General features: G+C 35.6%; 1 protein-coding gene across 1 annotated transcript in view; it reads right to left on the bottom strand.

Moving 5' to 3' along the window:
• The window catches only part of LOC122815693 (mucin-19-like), a gene marked incomplete in the record, with an annotated part of 520,597 nt that overhangs the window by 356,187 nt on the left and 150,578 nt on the right, over positions 1–13,832 (bottom strand). The window contains 3 exon segments of the mRNA XM_044088393.1: positions 11,375–11,515; positions 11,649–11,730; positions 12,564–12,656. Of these exon segments, the coding sequence (XP_043944328.1) occupies positions 11,375–11,515; positions 11,649–11,730; positions 12,564–12,656 (316 nt within the window).

Here is a 13,832-nt window from a genome sequence, read left to right as displayed (position 1 = left end):
CAGTATCTTGCCATCTGGTATTCTGTTTCCATATACTGAATGTATACATAATTATGGCTTCTTTTCTTTGTAGCACTAATAACACCATTAGATTTCTACATGGAGTAAAATATATATCGTTGTGTGTTAATTCTGTTAATTTACCTTTCCTGCTATGAATAGTAATAGCGAATCCACTAGAAGATCATCTGTGTGCTTTGATTTGAAGTTTCCTCAAATGGCATGAAGGTCATCACATCTCACCTATGCTGTTACTCATTCATTGCTCCACAATCTAAGACCAAAGCCATATGCATATGCTTTGTATATTTTGTATATCACAGTAGTTAAGCACCATTACTTAAAGTTTCCTGTTATTTCATAGTTGCAGTACATGCGCATGAGTGCATGTATTTGTGTGTGTGTGTGTGTGTGTGTGTGTGTGTGTGTGTGTGTGTGTGTGTGTGTGTGTGTGTTTGTGTGTGTGTGTATGTGTGTGTGTGTGCACGCACATGTGTTAGTGCTTTAGAGTTTGCATATGTGTCTGTGTCTACATTTATGTTCATATCTATCTGTCCTAGTATTTCAGTTTATTAGTTGTCCTCTATGTCAAGTTAATTTTATTGTATACATACAAAACTCCTGGATTATCTACACAAATGAAGCTTCCCCCTTTTTGTTACTTCTATTGTTTATTAATTTTCCTAAAACTATGATCTCATTTGAAAAACATTCTTGGGTCACAGGACAATTGCAATGTAAGTATGCAGTTAAGATAGCTCAGGAAAATAAATTACATTAATTTGGCTGAGGGTAAAAATGCAAATGACTGCCATTATTTGTTCCTTAGGCAGTCACCCTAAAACATGTTTACTATATTATTCCTATTGGATGTGATGAAGAAGTTCAGTCATAGTTAAAAAGGAGATACAGCCTGCCATCAGCACAATCTATTTGTGCATATTATAAGAAGTTCTCTGAGCTTGTCAGCTGAACACAGTATTACATTCTAGCCATCATTCTTTAAAAATGACTAGACTGTGAGGTGTTCCACAAATATAAAGGAATAATAAATGATGACTGAATGTAATAAAAAATAATGACTGAATGCAATAATAAATGATGACTGAATGTAAACCTATGTACTGAATATGAACCTATGAACATATAAAGTATATTTTATTCCATTTTATGGCACTACAGAGGTATCTACACTTGTTCTAGTGATAGTAAGTGAGCTAAAATACTCTAAGGAATTCCTAATATACGGTATTATAAATAAGTATTACCACAGTGACCAGGAAAATAATGAAGATAAAAGAATGTTCTTACAAACGGTCATAAGTAGGCCAAAAAAATATGAACTTAGATCAAAGGCATGTGCAGATTTTTTTTTTATAATAAACTGTATAATGTATTCAAATGAAGAAAAAAAGGTTATAGTAACTGCAAAATGTGGCAGAACTGAGCCTGTTAAAGACTGAGCTATAGACATCTAGGCCCCAGAGTGTGTCAGCAGCATTGAGGACATATACAGTGCAAATTGTGACAACAGGTTTCTGTTAAACCACTTGAGACTAAGGTGAAGATATTGTTCCATAATGATATTTAAAGTAAAGTGTGGTGGACTACAAATACACCTTCAGGTTGATTAGAGATAGGATTGTCACAGTGTTTCAAGTAGAGTTAGAAGAGTTGTCACCCGTTCAAGTGTAAACACATGTAAGAATTTTAGATGCAGTTAACAAAAGACAGATAGCTCTGAATAACAGAAATCAGTCCTGAAAGCTCAAGGAAGTGTGAAATTGAATCTGAGGTGTCAGCGTCATTCCTCTATTGTTAAGGTGATATCGTAGATTTTACAAGTAGCTTCATGCATTGCATATATGGTATGCATGCAGCTTCTGTACACATTATTATAAGAAAGTACATATGTACTTTTATTTACTTAGTGATAACTGAGAGCCAGTCATCAACTATATTGTTTAAATACTGACATATATCATTCTCATTATAATGTTTTGAATGTAATGCAATGCATTATTTTATTGATCTCTGGTATCTATTTCAAAATATATCTTTAAAAGCTTCAAATATGTCTTCACACAAATGACTTTCTAGATCTGCCTACAGTTGTATATCTAACCTTAGCCAATATATCTACAGTCTGTACAGCTAACTGCATTACCACATTTAATAGGTTGCTCATATAAGGAATGGGCATCCTTAGAAAACAATTACAGTAGTCTCTGATAGGTCTCTGGATTACAGAGGCCTTTATTCATTCATTCATTCTATACAGACCTTGTCAGTTGCATTTTATGCTTATAAATTTGTTGTGCTATCTATCAATAAAAGTAATAATCACTCAGCCCCAGGCATAGATTCATAGCTGCATTAGACTTTAGAAAATAAATGCAATATAGCGTAAATATGAAAAGAGATCCCTGATTGGCATCTTGAATGCTGACTGAAGGCATTAGAGCCAGAGCATCTTGGAGACTAAAACTGAAATCCAACATAAACTAACAAGATTATGAGGATAAAAACGTTACCAAAGAAATGCAGGAAGGTAGTGGAAGAATTTCTATGAACTAACCTTACACAGTTACAACAATGACAGCAGTCTATGACCTTCTACATAATGTTATATATATTTATGGGTCTCTAAACCACAATTCTGCACACCATGGAAACAAAGCTGCTTTTCTGCAGTCCTTACTGCGTACAGCAGTCTTCTTTATGTTCCATGGAACTGAGTACTACACAAACCCATACAAATGGTATTCAGAGCATACAAGGGGTTGCAGTTCAGAAAGTTCTGTTGCTCCACAGTGCTATGGATCACAACTGATCATTGCAATTACTGTTTAGTAATTCATAGCCACATGCAAAAGAAGTAGTATCTGGGTGCAGCCTATGAAAAGAAGCCCCTAAAATTCATAAAATAGTTACCTGGCCCTGGACTTGTATAGTACGTCAACCTCCACTTGTCCATATTATGCAAGGTCTGAGAAAAACATGGATACTGCAATGCAGTTGTAGATACATTGAAGGTATTGGCCTGCTGGAGAAAATCTAAGCAAAATGAAACACAGTATTGCATGGCAGCATGGAGTAGAACAGCTCCACTGTACTCCATTTCATCCTGCTCATATTGCTAACCTAAGTGAATAGTTCTGAGCATGATGAGTATATGCACACATGCGTGTGTGTGTGTGTGTGTGTGTGTGTGTGTGTGTGTGTGTGTGTGTGTGTGTGTGTGTGTGTGTGTGTGTGTGTGTGTGTGTGTGTGTGTGTGCATGCACATGTGTATATACATGCTAAGGCATATGATATGCTATGTCTGTATAGGTGTAAATGTTGTGGTGGGATAATCGATAAGACTGGGTCCATATATGTGTGACTGTGTAGGTGTATGTGGGAGTCTGTGTAGGGATATGACTAAGGAAGCCTGTGCATGTATGCCTGTAAGCATGTGTGCACATGTGTGTATGTATATGTGTGTGTCATACCTCCCAACTGTACTGAATTACTCATTTCTTACCAAGTTTTGGGGTCCAAATAATGGGGTGCCATGATTCCCAAGTGGCACCCCTTCATTTCCGACTTTTTACTAGTGTTTTTATTTTTTATTTTTTCCCCCTGGTGGGAAGCGGGAAGTCCAGGGTGAAAGAACCACACCGGTTCAAATATGTAAGCTATTTGAGCGATTTAAAATGCCCTTTGCTTTGCTGGACAATTTTATTGTTGAGATCAGCTTTCAGTTTGATTTCATTAAATGTGTCTTGCTGCAGTAGCCATTTGCTTCTTATGTTGCATGCCAGGCAGGCACAATGTGTTTTAATCTTCAGTGACCTACCAGGATATACTTAACAAAAATTTGTCATCTTTTTTCTCAAAAGATAATATTGCAAGATGCATTTTAATGTGGCCCAAAGAAAACAATACCCCAAGTATTTAATATTACAGTTATGTTTAATGCAAAGCAGCTATTATCTGGAAAAAAACACAGACTTGCTGCCTAGAGTACTTCGTTCACAGAGCTTTATTGCTGTTGTCATACATACTCAGAGCTACTTGAGAAAGGGTGTACTACCATGCAGAACTGTTTTTGTCACCTAACGCTGTAATCCATCTGAGGCTGCTAAGGCATTTTACCAGCCACGCTATGTAACAACTTCGTAGATTAAGTTCTGCACATGCACTTATCCATTCCTTTTTAACCATTCAGCACAAATGCATGTACAGATACACAGGCAAAGACATGCACACATATGGGTGCACAGACACACACACACACACACACACACACACACACACACACACACACACACACACACACACACACACACACACACACACACACACACACACACACACACACACACACACACACACACACATACACAGATCATGTTAAAATTGTTGATATAAAGCCAGAGTGACAAGAACACAGCTCAAGATGAATTACTACGATATCACCTTAACAATAGAGGAATGACACTGACACCTCAGATTCAATTTCACACTTCCTTGAGCTTTCAGGACTGATTTCTGTCATTCAGAGCTGTCTGTCTTTTGTTAACTGTATCTAAAATTCTTACATGTGTTTACACTTAGACAGGTGACAACTCTTCTAACTCTACTTGAAACACTGTGACAATTTATACACAGGTATGGCCTTTGTTACATAAACACACATACACCTGTTAAACAGCAATCTGAAATATTTTTTCTAATGGATTGGTGGTTTGTAGGCTTTGCTGAACTAGGAAGTGGAAATTAGTTAGATATGTAATGTAAGATCTACTCTCTTACTGCACATGAAATAAAAATATCATAATAAATATATGCATAAGCAAATAAAAATTGTAGCATTCTGTGAACTGCCATTGCATCAAGAAGGGTGATTTATCCTATTTTGGATGCCCCCTATTTTTGCAGCCTCTGGCAGCCTAAATACTAGAATGCTTTCTTGTCAGCATGGCGCTTTTATTTCTTAGATCTATTTATGAGCATGCTCAAGGCAAAATTGTTCAGAACACAGAAAATATTTATTCCAGAGTCATAATAAACGAAAGGTCCTGAAATGCTGGGTATAATTTTGAATATTTTCTGCAGATTTTTTTTTTCTTTAGCGAGTAGGAAACATTTTTTATTTGTGAAATCTAGCTGCTGTTTTTTACTTATTCAGCGAGCAAACAGTGTTGTCCATTCTATTCAAAAGGATTCTGCCGCAAACAGTGTTGCCGTTATTCTGAGATCAAACAGTGTTGTACGTTCAACATTATTCAAATGGATTCTGTCCAGGGTGAACAAGTGTGTGCATGAGCAAACAGTGTTGTCTGTTCTACACTATTCAAATGGATTCTGTCCAGGGTGAACGAAGTGTGAGCAAACAGTGTTGCCCGTTCTACATTATTCAGGGTGAACAAAGTGTGAGCAAACAGTGTTGTCCATTCTACATTATTCAGGGTGAATGAAGTGTGAGCAAACAGTGTTGTCCGTTCTACATTAAAGTCCCTAGCCACCAACACTTGTGAATTTATTCATATTTTTTATCTGTTCCTCATAAAATCTGTGGTTTTCAGGATTTTTGTGCCAAATCATTAAAGGACTTAATTCACTAAATAATGACAGGCAATTGAATTTCAGACTTCATATTCTTTAGTATATAAACGGTAAAACAAAACTTTCTATTCTAGCAATTTTCTAACTTTACAAGATCAGTATTTGAAATTTGTCGCTATTTTGGGGCTATATTCCCCCGTTATTGGCTTTGTCCAGGTTTTTTGTGCTAAGAGTTTCCGAGCTATATTGAGAAGTGAGAACTGAATTCAGTAAATGATAGCCATTTAAGTTTCAGTCTTCCTATCCTATCTTTTAGGAAACTGTTAATTTGGCATAGTGGTATGTTTCTCTACTTGTAGTGTACAGGGTCCTCCTGGGTTCAAGACTTGGCAGTGAAATGTATCACAGTAACACAACATTTTATTCTAGCAATTTTTCAGAATGTTTGCCCCCCCCCCCCAAATAAAACAACTGAAAGTCAAAAAGTGCGAGAAGCTGTGCAAGATGGCTGTGGCTTACACTACTGTCATTCTATATATATATATATATATATATATATATATATATATATATATATATATATATATATATAATGCAGCAGTGAAATTAGACTTTTATGATGGATATGTTCTGAATTGGGCAGTTTTGTCATTATTGGTTCATGCATTTTGTTTCATTGCCTACTGGAAAACTGTTCAAACAATACATTTAAAATGTGCTCTGTCTAACAAGTGTGCTGTATTCAGGGGTGGCCCGTGCTATTGGACTGCAGGACTGCAGCCCTCTCAGCTGTAAAATAAGAAAATTAAACAAAATATAAAAGCACCACTGCACCACTGCACAACTGGCTGTGTTGAGAAACAAGCATATAAAAACCACAGATTTTATGAGGAACAGAACAAATATGAGGCAAAATATGCATACACACACACACACGCTATGGTGATATCTGAACTCAATGAATATGTTTAGGGACTGTGTAAGTTCAGAGATACAGCTGAGTGTCATCAGTTTGCCATCCATTAGATTGTGCATATTTACTGATACTTAGGCAATTTATTGCTCAAGGGTAACAGACACTATTTCTTTAATGTGGAATTATTTAGATGACGGACTGTAGAAGTTTGAGTAGACTTTTATTGTTTACTGATAAAAATGTTCAAAACAAATTTAAAATGCCCTATGATTTGAATTTTATCTGTCATTAAACTTTCAAACAAAGTGTATTCACATTAGTGTTTATGGTAAATGGGATGAAATAGCCAAGTAATGGTTCATTCAGATTTTCACAGAATGAATACATTTTGGTTTGTTCATCATTAAATGTGACACTAAATAAGGACACACTGAGTTTCAGACTTCATAACCTTCAGAAAAATGCATTCTAAAGCAAGATCTGTTAATCTATCAACTGTCTCAGTTTATACAACAATTCCTGCATTTACAAGTTGAGAGGTATGTGCAAATAAATTGCTTTAAAGAATTAGGCATAAACAAACCTTTGAACTGTCCCCGATTTTGAAATGGCAATTTTAAAACATGGAGGGTTTACAATTAAGAAATAACTGTAATAATCAGAGTTATAGATTACTTTTATTTCAGAAATGCATGCAGATTATTTTATTTTGTCAGCTGTAATATTAAAAAGTGTCCCTTCTTTGACAGGTTTTTTGCATCACATTTTGGTCCATTTTTCATAAAATTTCATAAAATAGAAAGTAATGACAGACATTTGTGTTTCAGATTTCATACCCTTCAGAAATCCATACTAATGCAAGACCTACTACTCTATTACCTTTATAAGTTTGTAAGAGCAATATTTAAAATCGTCCTTATTTTTCGGCCTTGTCCCACTTCTGTGTATGGCTTTGTCCAAATTTCTTTTCAATAATAATTCTTTATTTTATTTTTTCCAAACAACTAATACAGTACTACCAACTACTTACAATATGTACATGAATGCTTCCAACATTTACATAGAATCATTATACATACCTATACACTTCTAAAAAAAAAAAAATAAAAATAATGAAGAAAAAAGAACTAGTAACCATATAAGACTTATCTCAATAAAATTCAACAGTTATTCAGTTTTTCCCAGAGAATAGTGGATTGGAACTTTAAGCTAATACAATGTTAAAGATTTGTTCCCATATTTTTGTATTGTTTACATTTTTCTTATGATCACTAATTAGAAATTTATGTGCTAGAATATGCTTGCTCTGAGGTTAAGCGGTATGACAAATATGTCAGGGCCATCACAGTCAGCCAGAGACATTTCAAATTGTGACATACTTGTTGCACCCCACTCCCCCATATAGTGACTGTGGATGTGTCCATGCAAGGCAAGGAGCAGTTATGCAGTGTAAATGTGCAGAATATCCCCCCATCCAGGGTAGACACAAGTACTACTTTTATTCTGCCATAGTTTTTACAGAATGTTCAGCTTTGTCATATTTTTATACTGTTGATTTATGCTTATTATTACTCAGAAAGTGCCTGTTGCTCTGTGTTTAAGTATCAATGCTTTAATGACCATCAGGTAAGCTTGTCTGAGATTGTAAGATACAAGTAAGCTTTAATAAGCATAATGTTAAAGAATTTCCAACATTGAAAGCCTTTCTGTTGCCATGCAGAGAATACTTGCTTAACTAGATAATGTATAAACCTTGGGTATTGAAATACATATGACAGTATTTGTAATAAAGAACAGGATTACATTATTATTTTAAGAAGCTCATTACATTTGTTGGAGACCTGCAGTCATCTTTGCAGGCTTTACCTGTAAACCAAACAGAATGCCAGTTGAACGTGTGTGGTCCATTACCTGTTCAGTAATCCTTTAAGCAATGTATCTTGATCTTGTTTGTTGCTTGCTTTTCATTTTTTACTTTGATCATGTTTTCCCCATGAAACAAGTAGATAGTTGTCAGGCAGCAGGTCTTTTTTGGATAAAAAACATTTTTACAAGTGGGAGTATCACAGAGCTTGCTACTTTCAGCATGTTACCTGGTACTTTAATAAAGCTGAATATAAATTATAATTGGAACTGGAGTACAAGGAGAAGTGGTTTGAGTTGAGTGTTGCTTGGTTTTCTTGTACTTGATTTTGACTGGCATTCCAGTAATGTATTTAAAAAGTAATTTATTTTTTCATGCCTCACAGTCTTTTTGTTTCCCTCTAGATATTAAGTAAGCTGTCATGCAGCTAATGCATTGAAATATTCTTCTACACTTCACATTATCTTGATTGCACTCTCATAATGGTGGTTTGGCACCCAGGGCAGCGTATTTAATTAAAGTTCCAGGTTTTCTGGTTTTGAGCATAGCTCCTCCCTTTTCTAGTTGACCACACCCCTTCCCATTGATCCCACCCATTCAGCTGTCTCCTGCAGCCCCCCTTCTATTTGAACTCACCAGCCACCACTAGCTGTATTATACAATGAATATAATTTAATAAAGTCAGGAAGGTGTATCAAAGAACACATGTATGTTTCTTGTTTTGTGTGCAAGGGGCCAATGATTTGAAAATAGCCCAAAAGTAATCTTTATCCACCACTGGCCAGATGTATTTTCTTTGGGTGTGGTGTGGGTTTCAGTGTGGTTTCAATGAATGTGAGTTTCAAGGACAAAGAAGTTTTAATGCCAAGTCTATCTTCATTATGAGGAAGTATTGCTTTGTTTAGCAGCTTTGTTTAGCAGATGTCTATTAGTGTTTGTGCATTGTGCTATAAAATGCAAAAATAAAACCCAAATAATCATTGTAGAAGTAAAGCAGTATACACACACATTAGTGTGTATGGTAAATTGGGTGAAATAGACAGGTAATGGGACATTGGAATGGCTGCAGAGGGACTCTGGTGCCATATTATGGGTTTCTGTTCTTCAGTTTGCGTTTGAAAGTTGGTATCCCACAATTCCATTGGAGTGGGTGGGGTTACATAATTATGTATGCAAATGTGATGTTAATCAGCATACAGATTTATACCTATTTTTCATGGGCCTCGTCCAGATTTCTGATGTTTCCAGGTGTGTGTGTGTGTGTGTGTGTGTGTGTGTGTGTGTGTGTGTGTGTGTGTGTGTGTGTGTGTGTGTGTGTGTGTATGTATATGTGTATGTGTGTGTGTATACATGGCTATGTACATTCACTGCACATTCATGTACAGAATCACCATACTCCAGTGAGTAACATTAGGTAACTAAACAGCCATTCAACAGGAAGATATAGAAACTAAGTAAGATAAAAATGTTGAAGAAAACTACAAAGTTAACAAAGAGTAAATGTATTTAGCTCTTTCACCCACTTATAAAAAGACTGCATCAGATTCATACTCTGTTCATAAGTTCTGCCAGATTTGATGTTTTCATCAAAGTTACCTAAACAGACTGTTATGATGCAGAAAAAGATTACAGCATAATTACAATATAAGAGAACACTAGCAACTAGCAAAAATCATTAACTTCCAACTGATGCCATGTTCTGGCCCAAAGATTCATTAACGTCCATATCCCTTCTACTTAGGGGCAGAGTGATACAAAAGGTAGTAATAAATCAGGTAGAACAAGTTATGCATTTTCATTTTCAGTCCATTTGCAACCCTTTTGCTGCACTTAATCCTGTAAAGTCAACCTTCATACAGCCAGTGGCCCTCCACCCTGACTCCCAAATAACACCTCAAGGTAGCTAGAGTTTCCTCCTTTTCCTTTAAGCAATAGTTTGCATGAGCACCATGAGAGGCTCTCTATCAAACTTCCCACTTCCTCAAGTCTTTGGCCACAGATTTGAGATGCGTATGTTGATTATGGACTTAAAATTCATGAAGATGGGACCCCATTTCTTGTGTTTGATGCCAAGAGGCAGGACTGGTTGCTGGTACTGTCTGCTGTTGATGTGAGAGATGACCTGGTGGGCAGCCTGTTGCACATCCCTTTTCATATCCACTAGCTGACTAGTCATGGAGAATGGCAGGGCTGAAGCAGAAAAACCTTCAAACCAGCTCTGAAGGTGTCTGAATGATGTCTGAATGATGTCCCCTCCTAGATGACCCTCATACAAGTGATGGGGAACAAATTGGCTTCTTTAATAAACTAATCATCAACCTAGTAGTCATTCACTGAAGCCACCCTATTACAATAATTCTTAAAAGTGAACATTCATTATAGACTTTCATGTTTCTCAGAATGGCCTAAGGAGAATAGGAATGATAAATGCTTCTTGCACCCAAGTATTTGCCTAAGCCTTTCCTCTTTGTAAAGCTGATTACCAGCCTAGTATTCATTTACTAAAGTATTCCTACTGTAATATTTGTAAACCCTAGAATGTGCATGCATGTGTATGTATCCAGCAGATAGGGATAGCCTCCCCATATATGCTATAACCTTAACCCTCTCAACACATATTTCAGCTACATGATTGAACATGCAGAGATAGAACATGACCAAGCAGTTATTTAAGCTATCCAGTGTAATTGACTCTTAAAAATGTAAAATAATTCATTACAGCACCAAGCAGTATATGAATAACTACAAATTACATTATTGCAGAACAGCACAACTTGTTTTTTCTAAGCAGCTCATACTGCATTTCTGAACAGCTCTGTACTATATACCAGCCCCTGTATGTCTCTGTCACCCTTCAACACCAATAACTTCATTACAAAGAGAATTCTTTATGCTATCATCCAAAACACTGAACCATTAAATATGCTATAAAATAAAAATATGTTGCTCCTTTATATATATTAAGATGTTGCAGGCACATTTGTGTTTTAAGCAATAAAGTGTTGCCTATACAAGGATGCATAAACATTCAGAAACATTACCAGTTATTGTTCCTTGTGCTTCTTGAGGTGCTGTGAAGTATGCTTGCATGTCTGGAGAAGTCTGAATCAACATGTTCATTCCTATTCCAAAGGAAATCTCAGTTTTCACAAACATCGAAGACTGCTGGCACATAATTATGTCTGGAAAGGATAATATATGAACATGTTCATCAATTCTTTGTTAATTTCAACACATTCAGACACAGAAGATTACATTTTAATCATCAGACAAAAAAAAAAAAAAACATGCTGTTTAATAAGTAATATGCCTTACCTCCATTGTAGGGCAATGGAATTTCACTCCCATCCTTTAAAACGGTGCCATCACTTTGTATAGTCCAGATTTGAGGATTAGGCTACAAAACACAAAAGCTATAGTTAAAGGACAGTGTCACGCTATGACAATTTATGCCTCAGAAACAAAACAATCAGATACCTTTTATGAGCAATCTCAGAAACCAAAACTACTCTCTTCTGTGTTCCCAGCACTGAATAGTTGCTGAGAAATGTAACAACATGTCTTGGTTAAAATAATGGCAAGTCTCTTGTTAAAGCCTTGTAAATCATTTTCTTATCACGCCCCTTAATAACTACAAGTCTTCTGGCTATGAATTAAAGAATCAGCATATGTCTTGCTCATTTCTGATATGACAAGCAAAAATGTCAAGACTCATATTATGTCTTTAGTACCCTATAATAAGAATGTCATTTGTCTTTGCTCCACAAAGCAACTTCTGTAGCACATTTTTTTCAGGAAATACAAAAGATGCCATTTTTCATGAGAATGCAATATATTTGCTAGAAATCATTCATTTTAAACAATACAACAGTAGGTAATCCATGGTTGACAGAAAATTAAAAATTTGTAATTAAATGAAGTATAAACGTAACTTATTAATGCAACTTTTGCAGCTATGTAATAGATACAAATATTTTTGTTGGTTTTCACAGCTTTTAAAAGATGTGCTACTTTCAGTAAGCAGATACTGGTGCTGATATATCATAGGCTGTTCCTATAGGAGAATAGTAAACATTTCATTTTTATATGCCATTTCTGTGCTAAACAATATATTTTACGAATGTTTGCTTAGTTTATTTTACATTTCATTAAAAAAGAAACACTGTGTTAAATATACAACAAGAACATAAGTGACCTTGCAAAGAATGTTACATTTAAATTTGTACTTACAGTTTTCAGTATGACACTGACGTTGGCCAAGCTTGAGTGCACTCCTGGATTGTTACCTTTTTGGATTCCAATATTAACTGAAAAATATTCAGTCTGCAAGGAAAATAGAACAGCATTTTAGTAAAGGTTTTCCTTCCACTGCATTAATCATGCTAATACAACATTACAAATGCAAAGGTTCTGTGCAATGCTTCAGTGATATGCTGTAGTTACATTTAAGTATAAAATAATAACCCTACTGGATGCCATCACTTCTGGTATATCTTTATTACAAAAATTCTAGAACTGCTCTTGATTTTGTTAATTTATTCATCTTTTATTCATTTGTATTTTATTTGTATTTGTTGACCACAGTAGAGCTCTGATCTCCATGGACCTATTTTTAGATTCAGCCCAGAAGTGCCATCTTATTAAGTGGTTTGTTCAGAGTAACACTGTCAGGCAACTGAGGTGGTGGGAATCAAAACCTGGACCACTGGATCAGAGGGATAGGTTGTTAACACCTCCTTCTCATAGCTCAGGAGCAAAGTAGATTTACTGATGACATTGACATTAGTACACACTTACTGAAACTAGTTCCTTTACTTCCATAACATCCATGACTTCATGATTAGCTATCTTCATATGTTAACTGAATTTTTACACCAGTAATAAGAGATTATTTTAGATGAACAATGCATTGTTGACCTGGCAGAAGTAACTGTGCCACAGCATTGGTAACCTCATTCTCCCTTTCAAGATCCATTCCCCAAAGTCATCCACAAACAGTGGCAGAATACTGGACCAAGTTTATCTGTAAAATGGTTCAAACATTTCTGTGTAGTTTGTTAACATATAAATTATATAACTTTATCTAATTTAATTTATAAGCAGGCAGATAACTGAATCAGCTCATATTTAACAGCCAGATGAAGAACTGCATGTGTCCTTTTAAGCTGTTCTAATAACTTTGTATACATTTTGGATATGAGCAAGGGGAAAAATTAGACAACTGGATTGTTTTGAATTTGGATGCTATTAGGAAGACTGGAAGACAGGCTCACTAGAATTAAAAATGATTTTTAGGGTAACAACATAAAGGGACACGAATCAAAAGCAAGAGGTGCTTTTGTATCAAGCAGCATGGGAAATCTGGGTGACGTTCAAAAGCAAAGAGAGCCTCTTCTAATCACTAAGCATGGGAACTATGGCAGACTCAGTTTATTTCTCACTTCTCATAGATTATAACCATTAGTAATAGTTGTGAGAGGAGGTAATTAACTAGGACTG

The sequence above is a fragment of the Protopterus annectens genome, chromosome 11.part0, assembly GCF_019279795.1.
Source record: "Protopterus annectens isolate FY-2018-M chromosome 11.part0, PAN1.0, whole genome shotgun sequence".
Classification (NCBI taxonomy): Eukaryota; Metazoa; Chordata; order Ceratodontiformes; family Protopteridae; genus Protopterus; species Protopterus annectens.
Note: the sequence above shows the minus strand (reverse complement) of the source record. Positions and strands in the feature narration are given on the sequence as shown.